Genomic DNA, 24,176 nt, shown 5'->3' with positions numbered 1-24,176 from the left:
CAAACAATAAGGTAGGATAGGACGGATAATGCTTGGAAAGGCATCATCCAATGTGTATTTAAAGTCTTTTCTTCTTTTCGTATTTTTTTGTTCAGCAAAATTTGTAGAGAGGAGAAGCAGCAAAATTCCTTGGAGGGTGGCAGGAGTAAAAGCGGGGCGGTGGGAGAGTGGAGAAGAAAGGAGGCTGGTTTTAGCCATTTTTATAGCTAAAGAGGTAGCGAGGTGATAAAAGAAAATGTGTACAACTTGGAAGACAAATCTCTCTGGGAAGATCACTAAAGCCCAAATGAATGCTGCTGACAGGCATCAGAACGCTTAGATAAGATCCTATTATTCAGACTCATAACTTTGAGTAGAGGAAGATATCCGTAACTGAAACGTAGAAAAATAGAGATGGTAATATTCAGTTTGTCAGCTGGGTTGGTGATAGGAAGGTGTATCTCTCAGTGATTATGGGATTAGAAGGTTTACTAATACTGTTAGAAGAATGGGATTTATGGAATGACACCAGTGTTAAAGGTTTGAGTGTACTGAATGCGGGGCTGCATTATTTCCTCAGTGCCCATCGACGTGTGGGAAACTAGAGTTGCTATTATTTAAACTTGAAATCATTTCCAGGCTTCTCTGCATCAAGAGAACTATTCCATTTTGCATCATCTGTTTCTTCATTACTCAGTGATAATTTGTATTTGCCCGGGAGGATCTTCAAGAGATGAATAACACTCTCACCGAGAATTCTGAACAGGGAAGTTTGCGCTAATTCTGTAGATTGGCTGCTGCAGGAAATGTAAATTATGTCAACGGAAGCGCCTACACTGCATCCATTCTATGTCAGACAATGCACTCTGCATCGTGGATTTCTTCCTGAGATGATTACCTCCCAGATTATGAGTGCATTTTATTATATCAGCGGAACAAAAGCATCAGAGGTGATTGGAGTAAATGATACATGTTTACAAAAACAGCAGCAGCAATTGAACACTTTTTTTTTTTTTTTTTATATCATTCCTTACATTGTTTGTGTATGATTTCCAAACAGTTGATGTAGTTTATGTCTATAGAAAGAGAATATATTGGAAGAAGGCATGAAAGTATAATATGGTGGTATTTCACTTTGGGATATTTAAAATGACAGTATGGCTTCTCCTGTGGCACTTCCCCTCTGAAGACCTGAAGTCATGGTCAACACTACAGTGAAATTCAATGTCTGCATGTGCTCAGTTCATCGGTGACATCTCATTACTGCTGTGATGTCCCACGTGGCTTTGCTCGGTGACTCAGTGACTCACCTGTGAATTCACCTCTATGGCTTTGCTATGATGCAAGGACCTGCTATCCTTTCCTTACTACAGGGGACTGTGAAGCACTGAGGTTTAAAGTGACGTTTGTTCAAAAACAGCGCCTGATTATGAAGATAAAACCGTGTTTGGGGCTGAGGTCACTTAAATCAGTTTGATACCCTTCTGATCCTGTGATTATCCAATCACATAATAAAATATCTGATCCCTGCTTAGGGCCCTTGGCATTTGATCAGCTGGGGATTTCTAGGATATAAAGGCCAAACAGTCAGTGATGGGAGGAGCAGGGCAGGAACATCTGCAGAAAGCAGTCCCAGCCCTCTGATATCCCATGAAGGAAAGAGAATCCTTCATTCAGTATCTGTGGATACTGAATTTATGGCTGCTTCATCCCAGCTGACGGGTATACGGCTGCAGCAAAACTGGAATTAGCATGTCATGATTTGTAGAACATGCACATGAAAGGAAACAGGAATAAAAGGGCTTGTATTTATAGCAGGATTTTTGTTTCTCCTAATGTCTGTGTTTTTCAAATAACAGGTGAAGCTTGAGAACGAATAAAAATAATAATTTAAAGCCATCTCATTGTGGGCAACAAGCTGCTCGCACATTAGCTCAAACTAAGCTACCAAATTAGAACTCGAATACAGTCATCTGAGCACTTCATCTCTTATGTGTAATTTGCCATTTCCTTTTTATTTTGACATCTCAGCTGCAGTAGCACAGAAAAATCTCATTTGGGATGGAACAGCCTTATAGACTCGCTGCAATGTCACACTGCTGCTGTTTAAGTAGCATGATTCTGGCTTTCAATGTGAAATTGCTATAAATCTTATTTTGTAGTAGCATGAAATATGATTGGGTGAAGAAAGTAATTTGATAACATGTTTTCTCAACATTCCCCCTTTCGCTGTTTTCCCACATGTTCTGCTGCGTATTCTTACCATTGATAATGTAAAATGCTGCCTCCCATTTATCAAGAGCAGCTTGTAAAAGTATAAATAAGCACAGTGGAAGGAAGGGATACAAGGGACATGACCACAACAGTGCTGTGCGCTTCAGCTCTCTGAAGTATATAGTGCACATGCTAACAATAACATTCTTCTGGGCTTTCTTACAGGTGTTCCCATTCCTTCCCTGGTTTGGTACAAGGACTCCGTTCCCCTCAGCAAGCTGCAAAACCCCCGCTATAAAGTCCTGCTGAGCGGGGGGCTGCGGATCCACGCGCTGCGTCCTCAGGATGCGGGGATCTTCCAGTGCTTTGCCAGCAATAAAGCTGGGGAGATACAGACCTACACCTACCTGGATGTGACCAGTGAGTAAGGGGCTGGGATAGGGCTCAATGAGTTGTGCTGTTGTTGTAGATGAGCCTACAGCCGTCAGGTTTCTCCTTGCTCATGTAGTTTGAACCTTGATTTCTTATAATATATGGCTGTCCTATGTGTGAGATAACCCAACATTCCCACTTTGGTCTGAATGCAGCCTGCTGAACCCTGTAGAAAACACAGGAGCTTGAGGCAATCTCTTATTTCATGGTATGAAAAGAAAACTAAGGGAAGAAATTGAAAAGTTAATTGTAAAATGGTTTTCCTTCTTCATTATTAAATGATTCGGTTCGACTGTAATGTAACCCTGCTTCATAATTGTTCATGGCTTTTTTTTTTTCTGCCTTTTGTCTACAACTACATTTAGCAGGGAAAACAAAGAAAATTCAAGTTTAGTGTCTAGTTTTTGGCCATAAAGCCTGATTAAATGCTTTAGTTAATGAAATACACTTTTCACTGTGGGAGAATTACAAATCCTCATGGCCTCTTTTAAAAGCAATTATTAACAGGCATATATTCCCATAATATTGTAACTCCTTTTCAGGAAGCTGTTTTTTAGCCCAAGAGCAGTCTGTACATACTGACCAGAATTTCTTCAGCCTGCAGAAACTAGATCAGTTCAATATAGATCTAGGAAACTGCAGGGGAAAAAAAAAAAAAAAAAAAGGAAAAAAAAAGTGTTGTAAAGTGCAACTGGGGGAAAATAAGAGTGAAAGAAACTTGGAAAATGCCTTGGATGAGACTCGGGTTCTAAATTCTTTTGGCTGACATTTAAGTTTCAAAGTTAATGCCTTTCTGGAGTTGCTTTTCATCTTAAAGAACTCTGTTATGAAGATGAACGAAAATAGTTTTGTTTATCTAGATTTCCCACTTTCCCCCAAACACTCATTCAAAGCTTTATCTGCCTTTATCTGTAAGCCATCTTACTTGTACACGTGTAAGTGCTGATAGATTTTTATTTTCCAGGTAGGTAATAAACTGAATTAGGTAATTCCTTGGAGATGAATAATGAAAGGTTACAGTCACTGCTGAGAGGTTTTCATGCAATATTGTCATGTCCTTCTCCATGATCAGCACTGTAAAAGTGGATGTAAAGCAGTCCACGATAATAGGAAAGGCATCTTTCTGATAACTGATCCGCTGAGATTTCAAATTGTTTGATTCTAGACATTAAGCCAGCATTTATACAGCCTCCAGAGGACACCACTGTGACTGAAGGGATGACTGCCATGCTGACCTGTGAAGTTTCAGGGGCTCCAAAACCTGCCATCTCGTGGAAGAAAGGTATCCACTTACTACACTATTGTGGAACTGCTTGTTTCTTATCTATTCCTACTCCTGAGATTCTGTAGGTCCATTTAATATTGCTCTAGTTCTATGAGCCAAGGGTTGTAGAGGTCCTGCTGCGAGCCAGTGGCCCAGATAGGTTGATACCATCCATGTCTGTAAGAGCTGGGACTGCAGTGCCTCAGCCACGCAGCCTACGTGACATTAATCATGCTGCTTTTCCTTTCTGTGTTTCAGGAAACCAGATCTTAGCCAGTGGCTCAGTTCAGATTCCTCGGTTCATTCTTCTGGAATCCGGAGGGCTCCAGATAACGCCCGTGTTCCTTCAGGATGCTGGCAATTATACTTGCCATGCAGTCAACTCCGAAGGAGCTCTGAATGCTTTTGTGATGCTGACAGTGTGGAGTAAGGACAATGCTTTGTTTAAAGTCTGACTTGAATCAAGTGCTAATTGGATTTTGGTGTATGACCAGGACATTTTCATACCGAGTTATGCTTTTCTCATAAAAGAGATACTTGTGTAGTTCAGTGGTGATAACGTACTGTTTTAGGAAACATATTACAAGTACCCATTTTGTTTTAGAAATCATACGTATAAGCTGTTTCATTTTGTGAAAGGTTGTGTGCTTCAGTGGAGCATCTAGTCACGCTTACAGTTTCACTCGGGTTTCGCAATGGTGAAACTTGCCTTAGTCTGCATTGCAAATCTGCCCTTTTACTTTGTGGATTTGGCTGTTTGCAAGTTGTTTTCTGCCTCCAGCAGTCTGCAGGCAGTATAAAACAGCCCATGCTGTTACAAAGGCTGTGGCTACAAATACAGTGGATGTGATTTTCCTCCTAACTGTGCATTTCTTTGTGACCCTGGGCGTTCTTGGAAGCCAAAGCAAAGTGCAGCACACTTCTACTCTCTCATGTTACAGATTGGCATGGCACAGGGCAGCCTGTGAAGTGATTTAGTCTTTCATCGTTTGCCCTTGATCTCTATTTTTCCCCTCTGTTGGTGTAAAAAATTGAATCAGTTAGGTTCCCCTGTATTACCCCTGAGTGAGAGGCAAAACATAAGTTTCGTGTGTCTGATCTGAAGCAGCAGCTGAAGGGTTAAAGTGCAGTGTGTGTTGTTGCTATTGGTAGGAAACAATGATCCTTGAGCTGGGACTAAAACCAATTGAAGACAACGAAGATGATAGTGACAAATACAGAAGTAATGAGTAACTCTTTTCTCCTATACTTGAAGTACAGCCCTGAGGCTGATTACACCACAGATGTGTGGTGTGTATTTGACATCTGTTAATCCCCAAAATGTACACATTACATCAGTAGCATTTTTCCTTTTGAACTTGGGGATACCTGAAAACCATACTGGGAGTAAATGTAAAGTGCTTTTGACACACGACTGTTAGATTTATACCTCATTGACACCGTAAAGTCAGGATCTTGTAAACTGATTGACATCCAGGTGTATGAATGATAGAGATCCTTCCTCTTAATTCTCAAGGGATTGATTCTAATATGTGTTTCTGTTCATTGATACAGCATTGGAGGGGAAAGGAGAAGTAATTCTGACCTAATATTTATGTAAAACTTCACCAGTGTAAAGCTGGAAGGCACGCATAGGTGCATCAGGAATAATGCCAACATTCCATGCTCCTGGGTGTAGCTTTTGATTTTGCTGATGATTTCTTTTTGTGCACAAATGAGATCTCAGTAGATGCTGATTATCTCTGTGGAGAATTGGGACTGATTAACATTATCCACATTATCCACATATCTCCTCACCCCTAGTTGTCTACCTGCTCCAGATGATGCTATCTGCCGCTACTGCTGTGTGCTGAGCATAACAGAGATCTTTCACACCAGATTTGGTTGCTGTAGTTACAGCAGTTTTTGTCTTCTGTGTCTCCAGGAGGTGCTTGAATAAAGATGTTTTGAAACATTTAAGTAAACAACATATTTCCCTATGTGAAAAAATTCAGACTACCAAAAACTCCTCCTCCCTTAACCTCTTTATAGAATGCCATTCAAGCTTTCCTCTTTCTGGATGATTTTTCTAGCGTTTTTTTCTTTTGCACGGATTTTCCTTGTTTTTGTTTTCTCCGCTCTAAATTGTGTGACTTGTTTTCTGACAAAATGCATGTTTTGATTCATCCTTAACGTGTTATAAACGTTAGGACTTCAGGGAGTTGCCAGAGAGGCTTCCCACAAAGACAAGTGAGAGTCAGTGCAGCTGTAGCACTGCTGACTCAGACACGTGCCCTCTGCTGCCTTCGCCTCCCGCACCCCACAGCATACAACCTCTTCTTGACACAATGACATTAGAGGCAGGGGAGGCTTCATAGCAAAGACTTGAAGAGGAATGGCCTGCTTGCTTTGAATGACAAATGTTCAGTTGCCTGCTCCCTGAGTGAATATCCAAGTCAAAATGCTGTAATTTCACCTGAACTATGGCTTGTGTTCCTTTCAGATCGGACTTTCATTGTTCACCCTCCTGAGAATAGCACTGTGATCAAAGGAACTACAGCCACTCTGCGATGTGAAGCAACTCATGATCCTAGAATTTCAATCAGGTCGGTGGTGTCAGTTCTTGTTTGTGTGGTTTATCTGAGCTCAATTCTATAAGCTATATGAATAGCATTAGGTGAAAAGTTTCAGGACCCCAAATTTTAACACCAGACCCCCTATTACTGCATTATAAGGTTGTACACTGTATCATTAATCATATAAATCCCATCTTCCATTTCAGCCTTATGTATTATTTACAATGAGCTATGTTCCACTTCATGACTTCAATATAGCCTTCCATGATTTTACTGTCAAGGTTAATACACTATCAATAAAAGCAACTTGTCAGAAGCTGATAGTTAATGAGAGTAAAAGCCAAAGAGAAGGAATAGGATTTCAAACATGTCTACACTGTGGTGTATGAAAGCGATGCGCAATGTGCCCATGTTCTTGGAAGCAGCTCAATAACTAGAGGCTATATTCTGCTTTTACTGCATAAAGGGAGAAGGAAAAAAAAAGCAACTTGTATGAACTATTAACATTTGTACTAGAGCATCTAGAGGAAGTTCACCATTTAAAAATAAATTTACCGTGAAAATGTATGTAGACTGAAAGCCAAATTAAAGAAAATGCAAGGAACAGCTTGAAGGGTGTCAGAAGGGTCAACTGCAGAAAGAACTTCAGAAGGAGATATAAAGATGTAAAAAATGTTATGTAGAGATACTTAATTGCAAGACCATGGACTGGACGCTTATCTGTGACCTGTTGGTATGTGTCCTTTAAGGGATGATAAACTGGTGAACTTTGCCACAACGGTTAAAGATGTTACTGATTCTATCAGTGTAAGGTTGATACGGTCTTTGCAGAGCTGTGTTGTGCTGTTACCTTTAGTAGTATTACTGATGTTGCAGCTTAAACTGCTGGTGAAGGTGGACTTGTGAACTTGGGTGTTCATGAGCACTAGGTCTTTTCTTTTTGAAATACGCAGTATTGTTTATAAAGTGTATTGCATCTTGGATGTAATTACATTTCTTATTCTGATCACTGATCTAAAGTTAAAATTTGAAGCAGGCACTGTTCCTGAAAGTATCCATAGAGGCCTGACATTTCTAATTTGTTATTACAGAAGCTGGTATCTTGCATAGTTCAGATAAATGTATTTCAAATTTCTTCCAAGTAATTACTAACTAAAACATTGTAATATTCAGGTATGTTTGGAAGAAGGACAGTGTTGTAATAAATCCATCCAGCAGTTCCAGGATCACAGTAGAGAAAGATGGAACCCTCCTCATCAGCCAGACGTGGTCAGGTGACATCGGGGACTATACTTGTGAGGTCATTTCTTTTGGAGGAAACGATTCCCGAATGGCTCGTCTAGAAGTGATGTGAGTAATTCCATCTTGAACACAAGGCTATGCTGGTTTTCAGATACCCTCATACACCTTTTTGTAGGTATTTATTTATTTCAATGGGAAATTAAGGCTGGTTCATTATGAATTAAATTGCTTTGAGATGTCCTCCCTTTTGCATGCTGCTGTGCTACTTGGACTTTCAAGTGACTGAGTTTCAAGTCACTCAGAAGTTACTTCCACTTCAATGTATTTCTCTGCATCACATTCAATAGATTGGATGGCTGAGCTCGGGGGATAACAATTAATAGCTGTAGTCTGCATGAAGGCAATAATAAGTGGACTAATGCATGGGATTATAATAGGGCATGTCCTGTTCAACATCTTCGTCAAGGATCTGGAAATGTTGGAATGCGTACTCATCAGGTTTGTAAATGGCACAAAATGGGTGGAGAACCTCAATGTGAGACCATCATTCATAGGAACCTAGATAGGCTGAGAAATGGGCTGACAAGAACCTTAGAAAATTCAGCAAGGACAAATGCCAAGTCCACATGTGAGGAGCAGGCTTGACCCCAAAGGTTGGAGGTTTTTTAGACCAGACCGGATAAACTGGTCTGATTTTATGACTGGCCCTGCTTTGTGTGGGGGTTTGGCCCCTTCCAACCTGAATCCTTCCATTGTCCCATGCTGTTGGACTTTCCCATCAGGCCCAGGTGGTGGGTTGTGATGCCAAGGTTATAGGAAAACATTTTCCTCCTTTAGTGCTTTTTCTCTGTTAAACATACATAAAAATAGCTGGTCCCTTAGTAGATATTGCTTATTTTTTCATTCTCTTTAGACATAGAGTTCCAGAGAAAAATATTTTTACGTTTGCCTTTCTTTATTCCTAAGAATCTTTAAAAATTCAGTTAAGAAAGAAAAAAATACTTAAAGTACACATTGCTTCTGAAAAAGGATTATAAAAATGGCATTGCATGGTTCTGTATTTTCTATTCCTGTCATTCCACTGGAGCGAAGTAAGCTTCCATTTTATTTTTATCACTAAAAGCAACAACTGTGATTTTGGTCCATGTGTGGAACAGATCAAATGAGTAAGACGGTAATGTTTTATGTAGTCTTATTTTTTTTTATTTGAGTAGTGCCACATGCTTTAATTTAACTCAAATTGCATCTGTTTCTGCTGGTCATGCCTGATATCTCTGAGAAGATGGCAACTTCTGCTGTTGGCAGAATAATGAGTTCACCTCAGAGATTTGCTATGCAGGGCCCTGTTTGATACAGCGTTATTCTGACAGTGCCAAGGCAAGATCAGATGCCCGTTTGCAGAGAGCGGTCATACATTCTTTCTCTAATTAAGCGCTCCTCAGCTCTCCTCCCGGAGTGCATTTTACTGCTGGTTTGGATCCAAGAGCAGAAGACAATTCAAAATATATTGCTACTATATAATCATACTTTCTTTTTCTCTGAGGCTGTTTTTGAGTGGAGGGCAGAAAATTACGGAGTGTAGACAGAAAAGAAGGTTAAAATCTGGACTTTGAAGTGAGCTGCAAATATGTGCCAAACGCTTCAGCAGCTTCATCCTAAATACCAAAAGATGTCCTGTGTGGTGACCCACTGTAGCACAGCAGATGTATTTATTCACAGCTTCCTGTTGACCAGTAACAGTTTTACACTTTGTAAAACTCATGCTAGAAGTTAACCAGCATATTCCATGTGCCTGCCTGCCCCCCCTCACCCAGCTCTCTGCAGCTCTGCTGCTTCTCCATGCCTCAGTGCTCTGCAGCAGCTCTTCATCCTGGGTCTCTGCTTCTTCCCATGTTCTGTTGCTGATGGCTCACAACCTGTCTTTCTTGAAGGAATTAAAGAAATATATCAAACCCACTCCTGTGGAGGACTTCAGTAACTGATAAGTCACTCGATCATACCTGGAAGTGTGACATTTTATTTCAAAGTGGTGCTGCTGGTAGTGCAATAATGCCAAAAACATTGAATTCCTTTGCAGCTTTTGTCATTATCATTTGGCTCGGCAGCACAAATCTGTGAGAAATAGAGATACATGATACAACAGAAGTGAAATGAGGAAGAAAATATGTAGAAAGGAAATGTCAGAAGTAAAGCATAAATTAAATTTAGCTAGTGTACGAATGACAGATCTATAACATTCCCAGTTCTCCCAGATAATTCTCTTGTGCAGAACATTAACAAACAGGGCATGTACATTCCCATCGATGAGCACTTACACTTCAGTGCCTTGAGCAGCACTAATGTCAGACAAATGTTCAGAGGAGGCCTCTCAACCAATTACAGACCGGAGCAGTCTACCAATGGATAATACTGTAGCCTACCTACCTCCATCTGACAGCTCTGATTGTCTCACCAGCTTTTTTCCCCCAGGACCTGGCATATCCCTCCTTTACCTCTGGGCACGTAACAAGAAATTTTCAAAGGCACAAATAAGTTTGCTACTGATTTCTATTCAGGCTGATCCAATTCAAAACCATTGACCTACAGGGTGACCTTCAGTTATTCAATCTGTGAGTGGTTTGGTTTTCTAATCTGTGAAAAAAGGAAAGAGAACTTTTTCCTCCTTTTTCTTCCCCTGTTTGAAGACAGGCTTGGGAAAAAAAGGGACCATTTCTTGCCAGAAGAACACAGGCTGATAGCACAGTAGAGTTCTAACACGGTATACATTGGTAGTGCAAGCAGGATGGATCATTTTTCTCAGCATGTCTATGAAGAAATAAGGTATTTGAAACTGAAAGCCAGCAAACTAATGAAGAACTTGCTAAAGTGCAGCCAAAGGTTACTGTGCTCATCAATTTTGCACTGATGGTACTTGGGCACGGAAACTAATTGCTAGTCAAGATACTCTATTCATTCATTTGTCTTCCCTCTAAATGTGTTTATTCTTCATGTACACATCACTTGATTTGATTTGCACGAGGTAAAACATTCACAAGTGATGTTTCTCTCCTGTAAGAGATGAATTTTAGTTTTTTTTACTTAGTTATTTATTTCTCTGCTGGTAGATCTTCTCAACTGCAAATACAGAAACATTTGCAGATGATGAGCTTGTGCTTCTCTTGCATTCTTCCAAGTCATAACATTAGATTCTGAAAAATAATTGTATGTATTGAAACACACCAACTCCATTTAGCCTGCTTTTATGTTCCTATAAATACAATATGGGATGGAATACATACAGAGAAAATAAAGCTTGTTCCTGGAGCTACATAAGCTGAGTTATCAGAGTGTATCACTCTCCTGACAGGAAACACTGCAGATTCCAGCTCAGAATATCCTGAGGGTTCTCTGTGTATATAAAATATTCAGAATTACCACTATCTATGCCTGATGATACCTGCTGCTCAATATCTGCCTCTGCAGTCCATACTAAGGGATCTCTTTGTTGTATGAATGTGACTGAGAAGTATGGTAATGCTACATTGTTGGAAAATCAAAGCCCTTTACAAGCCTCTGTTATGTCACAACATCGAGTAAAATCTTTTAGGCTCTTTTTCTATGCAAAAATATGGAGAGGACAATGTAATATAAAAATAGGCAATTTATTCCTGGCAGCAAGTTCATCTTCTTTCAGATCTCTTTCACCAAAGAGCTATTATCGCTCTGTCTTCTTCAAAGGCAGGAGAGGTGAGCTAACCAGTTATTATAAAACCTACTGTGTTGCCAAGAATGCACAGCACTGCCTTTGTCAATCACTTAAAAAGGAATTCTGATTTTTTTTTTCAGATATTTGTAATTGATGCTTCTTCCAAATAACTTGGTTACTAAACAAGAGCAATGAGAACAATGTGGAGTAACAAATGAAAATGATGTCTCATTACAAACCTATCTTCACATGGTCCCATGTCCCTGAATTCCGGCAGCTCATCTCTTTTCCTTTTAGCAGACACTGAAAGCAGGAAGGATGTCAAGCTTGAAAGTACATTATTCCTTCATCACTAAAAAAGAAATCTTCTATTTATTTTTTCCAGCCTCTCAGTTGAGGTGTTATCCAAGAAATAAGGTTTACCGCTGAGTCTAAATACACTTGATATTCAGAAAGAAGTACCACCCAGAAATGCACTTGGAAACACAATCATCTGTTCATCAAAGGGCTATCAGAAACATTGGTGTTTTTAGTGAAAATAAAGCATAAAATTCAAGAGCCTTTCCCAAGACATCTGTAGGCTTGAGCTTGCAGGGACTGCCTGAATGAGGCAGGAAACAAATCTGTGTGCTCTGGGGTTTGGCAGGTGTTTAATTTCAAAAGTCCACCTTGTTATAGGCGTGCAAGAGACAAAAATCCTCCAAACTAATCGATGCCTTGCAGGAATCAATCCTTCCAGCAAAAGAAACTGGAAAGTCCTGAGCAACACATGATGTGTTTCTTTATTTAAAATGTTATAAACTTTTATGAGCAAAGCCATCAAGGCTGAGAGCTTTGCTAGATTTCCTGCCTCAACTTCTTAGCAAATTATCAGGTCTAGCAGATGAACCACCTGCTCCCAAGTAGAACGTGTACGAGGGACCTGATTTAGGAAGTCATTTACGAAGTGGGAGCAGGGGTTTTTTTATAAACTGACAAGAAAACTTGTTTAATCTCCCTTGCCTTTTTAGTAATCCTCTCTTCAGTCACAGTCTCTCTAATTACCTGCTGTTGGACCATTTTTCTCAGAAATCTCTCCAAACCATGTCTGGTTTATTTCCCGTAGCAAATAGTCTGTTTTAGCTAATTTTGTAAAACACTGTATGTGTTTGCTGAGTAAATTTTTCAGCTACCCTCTGGCAGTGATGAGCTGACTCAAAACATTAGAGTTTCTGTTTTGAACATGTATCATCTGTAAGTAGCTAATACTTCTCTCCTAGATTGTCACAATAGCTCCATGTCTTTTTTGTGCAAATCTGCCATTTTAATTGCTTTGTCAGAGACCCCTCAGGTCACTTTGGTGGCTACGCCATTAACCCTGGGCTTATCTATCAATTACAGATTTCAAAGGGGTCTGTATGTGGTTTTTGCTATCATACGAAGCAAGTCATGGAAAACTTGACTTCGTGCAGCTCTTCAGCATTAGAGGCATGAGTCCTTAAGATATTGAAAAACCTTCATATATTTCCTGTTTGGGGCTTCAATGAAAAAAAAAAATAAAAGCATGATAATGCTGGATTATTAGTTTCCAATGTCCGATCAAGGGCTGCTGTGTGCCCTGCTGTTACTGTCCTAAACCTTACCCACTTTCTTGGTGAACGAGAAGTCGAGCGGTTCTCATCCTGCCAAAGACTTGAAATTACTATTTCCTGCAATGACTTCTTGAATGTTTGCAGCAAGAAAAAGTAATCTTCCTAAGAAAGAAGCGATGATCTGTTTTGGTAATGTGAATATTCATGGTGGTGGTACAAACCTCATTTATCATCTGTTCCGTGTATGCAGTAGCAAGTGAGAGGGGAACAATGTGCAAGTGCTTGCTAAGGTAGGAGCTGCTATTTATTAATCTCTGCTTTTGTATACTACAGAGAGAAAAGTACACTTCTGTGCTGGAAAGTCTTTGTAGTTTTAAATATTTATTTCTGTCCAGGTGTGTTTCTTAGGCACTTATAATGTCTGTCTTGGGGGATTTAAATCTGTGAGCACCATCTGTTGCTGTTCAGTGTGGACACATATGGGTAAAGAATATGATATTAGTGGAGATAGGTGTGCTGTCTGGCTGCTGCAGCTCATGCTGTCCAGTCTGAGCAGAGGCGCCTGTTTCCATCATGTTGCTGACAGATTGCCATTTTGTGTCAACCTAACAGAATCATCAACTAAACGCAAATCGGCAGCAAAAAAAAAACACATTTAACCTGAAATTGTGCTTTGAAAAATGTGAAGAAAGGAAAGTCTTTTCTCCTGCCAAAGTCTTCTATTATTTGTGCCCTGAGAAAAGGACTGATCCATAAGGCCTTTTACTCGTGTAGCCTCTTCCTTCTGTAGCGTAGCCTCTGTCCTCAAATCAACTGTTGGTTCAGACCTTCTGAACATAAGGGAAAACAAGATTACCCAGTAAATGCACACCCTGAGAATATCCTCAACAGATTCCAGCATTTTGTCCCATTGTTGGAGGAGGAGTTCCCAAAGGATAGGTTTGCAGTCAGCTCCCTCTGGCCATCCCTCCACATTGCTCTCTGTGAGCATTACCTTCTGGAAGAGCCAGAGCCTCAGTCCAGCACTGAGCTCATCCCACTGGGCCTGGTGATAAATGAAGTGGGGACTGCGACTTCTCGAGCCGTCACAACAAGAGGTTTCACTCTCCTGCAGTAATTTCCTTTGCCAACTTAATCACAAAAACATTTTTCTAGCCAGCTTGCTCAGGGACATGATGATAAGTTATAGTGGAGGTTTAATGTTTATTATAATTTAATGTTTCATTCAAAATTAAGTAGCACCCACCTGTAGTCCCTGTGTATCTTAAACCTCACTCCATGCTTCTCATGTGGCAGGCTTTTTCTTCTATTTTGCCTTGCAGGCCAGCTGCCCTTCTACTTTGTTTTCACGTCCCCCTTTTCCCTAAGCTTTGCAGCACTCTGCTCAAAGTTTGCATCTGTTGGGCGCATTCATGCTCTTGTCTGTGCCTGATGTTTCCTCTAATCCAAAACTGACCATGTATCTGCTGCTTTTGTACAAAAATCCAAGCCTGGGTGCTGCCAGCCGTGACCCAAGTGATACCTAAATTTGTAATCAGTGGAAATATCAAGGTGTCTTGGCCAAGCACTTGAATGACATTAATACCATAATGATCCTCCAAGTTGTTTTTCCACAGAAAGAGCCTGGGGTGACCATGCTTCTGATTTGCTTAGGCATTTAAAATCAAATGAGAGGGGAAGACCCATGGAGTCTCAAGCTCAGCCCTAGGAATGGAGCCTTAAAGCCCTTCCAGCCTGGGGAGAGGTGGGAAGTGAGGAGCCTTCTACTCGTGCATTTCTCTTGTAACTCTTTGTCTCCTCACTTCTGCGTTCCTCAATCTTCCAGCAGAAACCTGAATCCAGAGCATAATCATTCTTCTGGCTTAAAGCCAGAGTCTGTATTTACTTTTGTGAGTGGCTGAGGAGTTGCGGTTTTTAAATAACTGTAAGCCTTCAGTAGCATGATACATTAGTGTGTGAAATTACTGTTTTTAATATTAAGCATATAAGGTCTGCTTGTGGCTTTCTGCTCTGGCCAGAGCAGATGGGCAGCTCATGTTGAGGGAAAGATGCCACTGAGCTTTCCTGGGAAGAAGCACTGACTGAATGGGCAACAACTGGTCCTCCTTGCTCTTCCTTTCCTCTCAGAGATTCCTGTCCTCCTAAAAACCAGAATGGAAGGAACAAAAGTCAGGCTTGAATATAATTGCTGAAGGACTCGTCGCTGGATGCAGTTCAGCACATAAGGAATGTAGCAGAATTTAGTTTTCTCACTGCACCATGCAGGCTCTGACTTTCAGGAAATGAGTCCAAATGAAATGTTGTTCCATAAATTGCCTTTATGCCGAGAAATTACACATTTTAATTGAGCTGCTGTTTTATTTTTATTTTTTAATGTTTCATTTTGTATTTCTGTGGGGTTTCTACAGGCATTTTCTCTACATTTTCTGGTTGGGTGCTTCCAAAAAAATCCTTATTATAAGAAGGAAGGATTCTACCCATGACAGGATAAGCCTGAATCCATGAGTAAATCAAGCTGTTCTGTAGCCTAAGAATACATAGGGTAATTTTGATTAGTAGCTCTATATGGATAGTGTCAATGTCTTCTGCTTCCTTGAGTATGAAAAATTCCATGTTAAATCATATCTCCCATGTGTTTTACTGTTTATATGCATTACTGCTGTCATGTTTCTAGGACATCATTGTAAGAAGGGGAAAAGAAGTGAGAAGGAAATTTATTGACCAACTTGTCTCAATCAAAAAACAGTATGAAAATTGGCTTCTTCCTCATTTAGCAACATTTCCATTAGCTGTTCTAAGCATCAGCCTTGGGACTTTCTGCAAAAGTTGTGGGGTTTTTTTCCCAAATAGGACAAAATTGTGAATAATGTAGAGATGCCTTTCATTTATTTAATTGCACAATGGCTGCTGGTAGTTTTATATCTGTCATCATATAAGTCTGATGTCATGTGCCTTTAGCTGCCTATACAACTGTCCTGAATGAAATACAGATTGATTCTGCTGTGCATTTTTTATCTTCCTTTCTCTTTTCCTTCACAGCGAGCTGCCTCATTCCCCTCAGAATCTTCTGGCCATCCTGAATTCCTCGTACAGCCGCAGTGTGGTGCTTTCCTGGGTGCGTCCTTTTGATGGAAACAGCCCCGTCCTCTACTACATGGTCGAGGTCTCTGAGAACAGTGAGTAAAATCAGATATGTTCCAACCTCATATTTGTCTTAATTATTTAGCCTTGCAGACTTAGCTTTTACCAGAGCTGACAACAAAACCTTACTGTTATTGCCAAATGAGGGACAGTATACAGGGTAGTCCTGGGTATTACACTCAACTGTTAACACCCTTATAGAGTTCAACTACAAAAAAAGACCTGATACAGTGGATTTGGTATATAGGGAATCCTTAGTTCCACTTCCAGCATTGCCAGCCTGACTTCAAGCACATCAGCTCATCCCTCCATGCTTCTATTTGACATCTGTCAAATAGCAGGAGTCACATTTTATTTCTTTCCTGTTGTCCTTTGCTCTGTGCTCATAGATACCCTGATGCATTCAGAGCCCCAGCTTTACCTGAAAAGTGTAGGCAGTCTGATAGCATAAGGAATTGATGGTCTGTCATAGGAACAAACTGGGATGTCAATAGGAGCTGCTGCTATGTCTGTATATGGTTTCATACATTTTCTCCAGTTTCCCTAGGTTGTTTTTTTACAGCCTTCTTTCAGGTAGGTGGCTGAGGATACTGAACCATGAAACATACAAATATTCTACCTTTGTTTGTAGCCTTCATAGGTTGCAATCCTGATCACTGTGAATCGCCACTGCTCACAGGTTTGGCATGCTGCATGGCTCGCCCTTTCTGGCTCTGTTTGCAAGGTTATTCAGGGACAACGCTAAACGCTTCTTTCAGAGTTGATGGAAAGATGAGGTTATATGGAAATCGGTCACCTTGGCATTACTTTCTAATCTCTATCACACTAGGAGCTGGAAATCCAAGCCTAACAATTGGTTCTTGATGAAAAAATTAAGAGCATCACTTTTTCTGACATGTGGAAATTAGCTGCTGCATTAGTGAATGTGAAGCAGTGCTGATTTCTTATTATCTGGAGAGTAGCGTTTTGTTTTGCCACACAGAGAGCTTGAGATGAGACTTGAGCTTCAGATCACATACAAGCCCTGTGCTTTGCAGGTTGGAGTGCGTAGCTTTTCAGATACAGAGGCCCCAGAACTGATGATCTTGACATCTGTTGCAAGAAGTGCAGTTTTGTAATGGAAATCCCAAATGGTGTCTGGAATTGCTGTCCTTAACACAGTTCCAGATTTATTTATTTTTTATAACTAATGACTGAGAAAATTCACAGTGTTCTGAGCTCACACCCCACTACACCTTTTTATCACTGTCTGTTTTATCATCCCTCTTCTCTCTCCTAATATTGACTATAGACAGTAAGTAAGTGCATTTTCACTCCCTGTGCCTGTTCTTTCACTCGGGGTTATTGCCCTGAGTGTTTCATGTCTCCCAGTGACTTTGACAGAGACAAGTTAATCAACTCTCAGTCTGGGGACATGATGCAAAAATAGCAGAGCTGTATTTATGTGGAGACAGCACAGAGCTGGCCAGAGGTATGCATGTGAGTCCTGCACTGTGCTGCACTAACTGGGAAGCATCACAGAGCCCACTCAGCCTCCAGGTCAGATTTGGAAGGTCTTTAAGCATCTTTGTAACAGTGAGGCCTTGCAGGTCTAGTACAGACATAGAGTAGACATGCCATCATTTCAAGAATGCTATAATTTGTTTCCTGAAATTTGTGGAAGGCTCAGCAGAAATCAACAGTAGTGCTCCAGAAATTATGCAGTCTCTCAAAGCTCCACAGGATCCTGTGAACCCTCGCTCATTCCATGATAGATCAATAATTTTGGCTGATGGCATTGCAATCAACCACTGAGAGAGTCTCATTATCACAAATCATAGGTATATGTACTTCAGCTGCATAAACCAAACACAGACCAGGCTTGTTGTCGTCTGAGCATCTGAACTCCCAGAAGTACTCTAGACCTTGCTCTCCTTTGAGGTTTTTATCTCTGCATTTATTTACTTTGCTTTTATGTACAGTCTCTAACTGGTTACCCATAGAAGTAGGACTAGAAGGAATCCAAGTCCTTGAATATTCCACTCTTACTGTGTGTGCTCTCTCATTTTATATATTATTGCTCAGCTTTACAGATGTCAGCAGCGTGGTGGAACAATGTCAACAGTGACTTCTCTTGGCAAAGCTGGCTGAAATGTCTGCATATTTTCATGTCTCATTTTGTTTTATATTCCTCAAATGTTTGGTTTGGAGTCATCGCGATCTTGTTAGCGTGTGGTTAATATCTAGGTTTCAAATCTGCTACTCCTTTGGAAAACAGCATCTTTCCTTGGTCCTGTCATGTTCCCCCCGCCCCCTCATGATGTTCATGAATGAAGCTGACTTTTGATCTCATGAAGGTACAATTGTTGCCTGATATGACTGTGCAGAATCTCTCTTTGCTTTCCAAAGAAAATCTTTCGTCAGGTTTTCCATTGGCCCTTTTTGTGCTGCGGAAAGGGCAACTGTCAAGGATTCAACATATGCTTTCCATGAGCTCATGTGCTCATGGCTGTCACATTTTCACCATCAGCAGTAGTGCAATATGCTAAACATCCTAATCCCTATTTGTTTTCACACATCTAAAGCTTAGAGAGCGGCATCAGAATTATGATTTATTTTCCAGTTAGCAAAGCTGCATAGAAGGTATTGTTCTTCATTCTGTGGAGCTTTAATGCATGAGTTTGGCTTTGCTGTTACAAATGCCAAAATGAAGTCTAGTTTTGTTTGTTCTTTTAGCAGTTTTGCTTCAAATAATTTTCTAATCGCTTTCTGGATCCATTGTGCATTTTGAAACACGTACCGTAAGTGAATCCATAATAACAGTATCAGTTTCAGAGGACTAGCTGAAGAGGGTTCAAAATAATGAGTGTAGATTTCAGAGGACTAATTACTAGCTACATTAGAGAGAGGCGTGTCACTCCACCTGGCGTGGATTAGAAATCCTTTTCATTAATATCAATTCAGTAAAGAGATATAAAAACCTTATTTTAATTAGTGGAAAAAAACAGTGGCAGATCGCATGCATAAATTGCTGGAAATATGAACGACTCCAGTCACCAAGTCACCTAATTTTTAAAATGAATATATTTGGCATAATGTAATAATTCTCAAATTACAAGTGTTCACAGTAGGCTGTGTCTGTGGGTGATTTGAGGCATATGGCCTTGAACATTTGGGGGCAAATTTATAATCTAATTTGAAAAGCACAGTTCCAGGGAAACACAGTCATTAACTATTCTGCCCACATGGAGCCAGGAATGTGAACCTTCATTTCAAATGAGATTTTCAAATAAATAGTAGCATGTGTTGCTGTTATTTGCACTAATGTGATTTTTGGATGTTTCATGACCTCTTTAACCAGTGTTGCAGCGTTCCTAGGAACCCCTATGAAACATCCTCATGGAGCTGGAAGAAGCTCCACTTATTTTACTCTAAAAAAAAGTTCAGATTTCAGAGATTAATCAAAAATTATTCTGACCAATTTTTTATCTGAGCAAATTAATACTTAGAGAATTCTGTCAAGTGTAGTTAACATTAAAATACATTTCTGATTTATTATATTCTGAGATATCTGTGCAATGTAATCATACAACTCAAATTCATCACATCATGCCAATGAGGAGATAATTAAAGCTCCTATAAACAGCATCTGCACATGCTTCACTTTGAGCTCATGAATTGTCTTGCTGAACTTGGTACGAATATTGAAATGATAAAAATTGAACACAGGGATAAATCTTTGCAAAACAACACTGTTTTCTACAAACAGGGCTCAGATCCGCAAATGATGGTGCTGAAAGATACTTTTTCTCAGGGCAGTGGTAGACTTTGTTGAAGTCCTACCAAAGAAGGATGAAAAACTTTGTTTTTGTTTGAATTTTTTGCAATACCATATTGTCATGAAAGACTGATTCAGTAGTATGGTAAATTGCAGTGGTTCCGTCTGTGCTAAACCCCTGGAGAAGAAAAGAGATGGAAATGTACTCCAAAGCTGCAAAAATTAGATTTCTGCAGTGGATGTGGTCTGCAATATCAAACAGAAATGATTTTTGAGGAACTTGCAATCAGTGCAAGAATTGTGAGGTAGACAGGGAAATTTAAAAGAAATGCCTCTTGGTGAATAACCAGTGCTATCAAACATATATATTGTGAGTGCATCCAAAAACTCTTAACGGAACATGTCATTTCTCAAAGCCAAAAATTGCACTGTAAGCTCAAGAGTAGCCTGTGAGATTCTTGGTTTCCAAGAAATTAACTTGGAGAGGCAATTGGAATTAATTCAGAATACCCAATATCCTTAAGAAGATAGACAACTAGCCATGAGTTTTTCAAACAGTGGCAATTACAGCAGAAGAGCAAGCAAGCAAAGCCCAGAGTACACTCTGGGCAGCTTAAGTTAAATGAAGGATTAGTGTGGTCTGTTCAATGTATTTATTAGTTTGACCTGGCAAGTCTCTCACTGTGGAGCTTCTCTAGGCTTCCTGGGACAGGCAGGTGACAATCATCCCTGAAGGAGATGGGAGTCAGTGCTGAAAATCCTATGGAAGGTTTCCAACGTCAGAACTGCTTTTCTACACAGTAAAAGGAACTGCTGTACTATGCTGGGCTCCCTTCTGTGTTTAAGGAGGGGTAATGGCCTCTCAGAATGTTTAGTTTATTGACTGATTGTCCAAAAAAAAAAAAAAAGACTTAAATTTTGAAGCTACTCTGCACAGTTCCTGTATCCACAGCTCCAGGAGCAAGCAAATCCCCCCCAAACCTCTTCCCTTTAGGACTCAGAATGCCCAAGAGATGAATAGGGTTCGTTTGTATTAGTTTTCAGTTTAATCTCTCTTCCTGCCAGATCTTTTATCTTCCACTAGGAGAAGAAAAAGAATAAATAAAGTATTCTACAGATGCAGCATATAAACAGAGCAGAGCCCCAAGGTGCTGAGGAGATTAATAGGCCCTATTGTTGAATCAAACTGCTCACTGCATTGAACTGCTTGGGTTAAGCACTCTCAGGTGGTGTTTACACTAGCAGTTAACAAATGGAACTGATTTGCTCTAGGAAATGGACCCAAGAGCTCGTACAAGGGTATTTTGCTCTCTTAGTGTTGTCTGTTCTTCCCTTTCCTCATGCAGCTGCTTCAGGCAACTTACTAAGTCAGCCATGGCTGAATCTTGATTGGGTCTTGTGCTCTCTGGATGTCACAGTGTAAGCAGTTGTTTGTAAAGCCTCGAGAGAAACTTGATTAAAAAGGAAGAAACTAGGGTGCACCAAACTAATGCAGGTATCCTTGCTCTGAGTGCTTTGTAAACAACGCCCAGCACTGCATTCAGATCATCGCCACCCAGACCTTGCAGCAGAAGCGGCTGACGGCAAATCATCAACAGCTGGCAGTGATGGAACCTGACTGCTGTGCAAATGTCCCTCTTCAGCATTCCCAGTATTCTGCTGTGTCAGTTTTCTTGTTAAAAAAGACTTTGTTCTCAGAAAGCCATTACTGGAATAAATATATTCTGAATAATTTGAAGATGCAGAGTGTATAGCCCAACAGGCATCACACCCCAGTAGACTTAAACTTGCTAAGGAATCTGCCAGAAAAACAGTGAATTAGTGGTTTACATCTTGGTGTGAAGTTTTTCTTTCACATTTGGGACATCTCATCTTCATTTTCAGGCAGACATGGAGGTGACCTGCCAGGAGCTGCAGTGCACTTCTGATGAGCAGCATGCACAGATACATTGCCAAAATCTACAGCTAGCTCCTCAGTCATTTCCAGAAGTATTTGTAATTTTGAGCAGGGAGCTTGAAAACAGCTGGTATTATTTAAAAACTGAACAAATCTTTAAGTTGGCTGCTTCCATTGCTGTACTGTTGCATCTCAAACCAAATGTCACGTCTCCTTCACTGCTTCAGTCATGACTTTGGGGAGAATATATACCATCAGGCTGGAAAGAAAAGAAGTCAGGATATTTAATTTTCAACATGCTTAATTTCTGACCTCTTTGAAAACTTGAAAATACAGTTTGGGCATCAGAGGAGCTCAGCATGTGAAGTATCTGAACTGACAGCAAAGGTTTTATAGTACTGCTGGGGCTGTTTATACCAGGGAGTCTTCCTAGGAAATGAGTAGATGGAACGCCAAGTACTGGAAAAAGAATAAAACATGGAGAATCTGAAGCAGAAGCTTTCTCAGGTCTTATAGTGAAGGACTGATTTGGCAGAGAGCATCACGCTTCTACACCTGCTTGCAAGCTGGGTAGAGAGATATTCCAAACTGCCTGCGAATTTCATTACAGACCTTCCACCAGAGCCACTCATGGGTGTGGTGTTGTAATGGCCTGCCAAACAGATGGGTTGTGAAATACACAGCCCATCTGTCTTTATCATGCTTGTTTCCTCTTTTATTAAAATGTTAATGAATATAGTTTTTATTTATTATGCCATGACATGTGCAGCATCACTTTCCAATAGACAAATGTGCAATCTGCATAACCGTGTGGGCTGACAGGAACATTTCTTTTGCTGCAAAGAAACTTCTTGGTAAAGTTCCTCTGAGGAAAACAAGCAGAGGGAGCCCCGTGCAGCCACAGACACATCCTCCCTTCTGCAGAGCTTTCAACAAGCACTTCCACCAATTTCAAATGTTCCTTATTCCGACAGATTCTCCCTGGAAGGTTCACCTATCAAATCTGGACCCGAAGATGACCAGTGTCACTGTGAGTGGACTCACCCCAGCCCGAACCTACCAGTTCAGGGTGTGTGCAGTTAACCAGGTGGGAAAAGGCCAGTACAGCTCCGAGACCAGCAGGTATGGCAAAAATAAACGCCTGCATACTGCGTATATGTGGGAGAAAAAAATGTTGTTGTGAGAGAACAAAATAAAGTTATCTTTTGCACAATAACCGAGGAGGGGAACAGTTATCATTACCCAGGTCTCCAGAGAGTGCTCTGCGGCTGTCAGTAATTGGTGGTAATGGCAATTAGGCGACGCGGGAAACCAGCACGCAATGGGAGAGGTGCCCTCGTGTTTCCAATGTATCAGTGAGCATTATCTTGGAAGGTGGTCAAATAGGTATACGTGCAAGCAAAGTATTTTTATTCCTATTGTGTTAAGTCACTGCAGTTAGCCCTGCAAGGAGTACAGCTTTCACCCAATCATTGCAATGTTACTTCTGGAATTCACCCAGATGTGACATAGAAGGATGGCTTCATCAAATTTAGTTTCAAATGCATCCCCCTTCCTCTGTGAACCAGAGCTTGCTGTGAGCTTGAATTGCAGAACAGCTGAACTCTAAATGGCTTTTTCAAAATGTAGGAATTTGATATGAAAAATATTGAAAGAGCTGAAAGAAACAATTTGGAAGGAGTCACAGACACTGGACCTGAGCTCTAGCTCATTCGGGCTTGTAATCTTTTTAAAGAGTTGTAGCAGCCTGGGTGATTCAGAGAGAATAAGGCTACCTCAGCTGTCTGTCTTGCTACTTGCTTAACTGATTTCTTATTATGTTGATTTGTTGTAACTATTTCATGCATGTCTTCAGCAGTCTGATCAGCACTGTATTTCTTTCAAGTCATCAGACTTTGATAAACGAAACTGGTTCGCTTGGAGTTGGATCCATGAAATAGAAATGTTGCATATCCTTTATCTTGACAACCACCTCTGCCACATTCTTTTGCATTCAGGTTGATGCTACCTGAGGAGCCCCCCAGTGCCCCACCTAAAAACATCGTGGCCAGTGGGCGCACCAATCAGTCCATCATGGTCCAGTGGCAGCCTCCTCCTGAGAGTGAGCATAACGGAGTTCTTCATGGGTACATCCTAAGGTGAGTAATTTTCTTCCCTCCAAGGTCTAGAACTAGACTGGTGTGTGCGTGAGGAAGCTTTTAACGGTGTGATTCAATGATGTATGAAAAGCTATTCCTAATTCCATCAAATATATTAGTTATTCTTTACAACCGCCGCGGCTGCATTGGTTTGTTACAGACGAGAAAATGCCTGTGTTCAAATAGCCCAAAGGGTGCAGACATACAAATTCCAGCCTTTCTTAGTGAGCTCCAGTCTGCTTTTTGCTGTTAGGTGCTCTGGATGAGTGTGGAGACTCTGAGCATCCAGATAACTTTTTTT

General features: G+C 40.6%; 1 protein-coding gene across 7 annotated transcripts in view; it reads left to right on the top strand.

The window, feature by feature from the left end:
* The window catches only part of SDK1 (sidekick cell adhesion molecule 1), a 365,693-nt gene that overhangs the window by 226,987 nt on the left and 114,530 nt on the right, over positions 1-24,176 (top strand). For all 7 annotated transcript variants that reach the window (XM_048961334.1, XM_048961331.1, XM_048961335.1 and 4 more), the window contains 8 exons: positions 2,419-2,613; positions 3,791-3,907; positions 4,148-4,315; positions 6,372-6,474; positions 7,618-7,794; positions 15,982-16,118; positions 22,712-22,859; positions 23,735-23,875. In XM_048961334.1, the coding sequence (XP_048817291.1) occupies positions 2,419-2,613; positions 3,791-3,907; positions 4,148-4,315; positions 6,372-6,474; positions 7,618-7,794; positions 15,982-16,118; positions 22,712-22,859; positions 23,735-23,875 (1,186 nt within the window). The remainder of the gene's footprint in view (positions 1-2,418; positions 2,614-3,790; positions 3,908-4,147; positions 4,316-6,371; positions 6,475-7,617; positions 7,795-15,981; positions 16,119-22,711; positions 22,860-23,734; positions 23,876-24,176) is intronic.

The sequence above is a fragment of the Lagopus muta genome, chromosome 15, assembly GCF_023343835.1.
Source record: "Lagopus muta isolate bLagMut1 chromosome 15, bLagMut1 primary, whole genome shotgun sequence".
In the NCBI taxonomy this organism is placed as follows: Eukaryota; Metazoa; Chordata; class Aves; order Galliformes; family Phasianidae; genus Lagopus; species Lagopus muta.
This window is presented reverse-complemented; position numbering and strand designations above follow the sequence as displayed.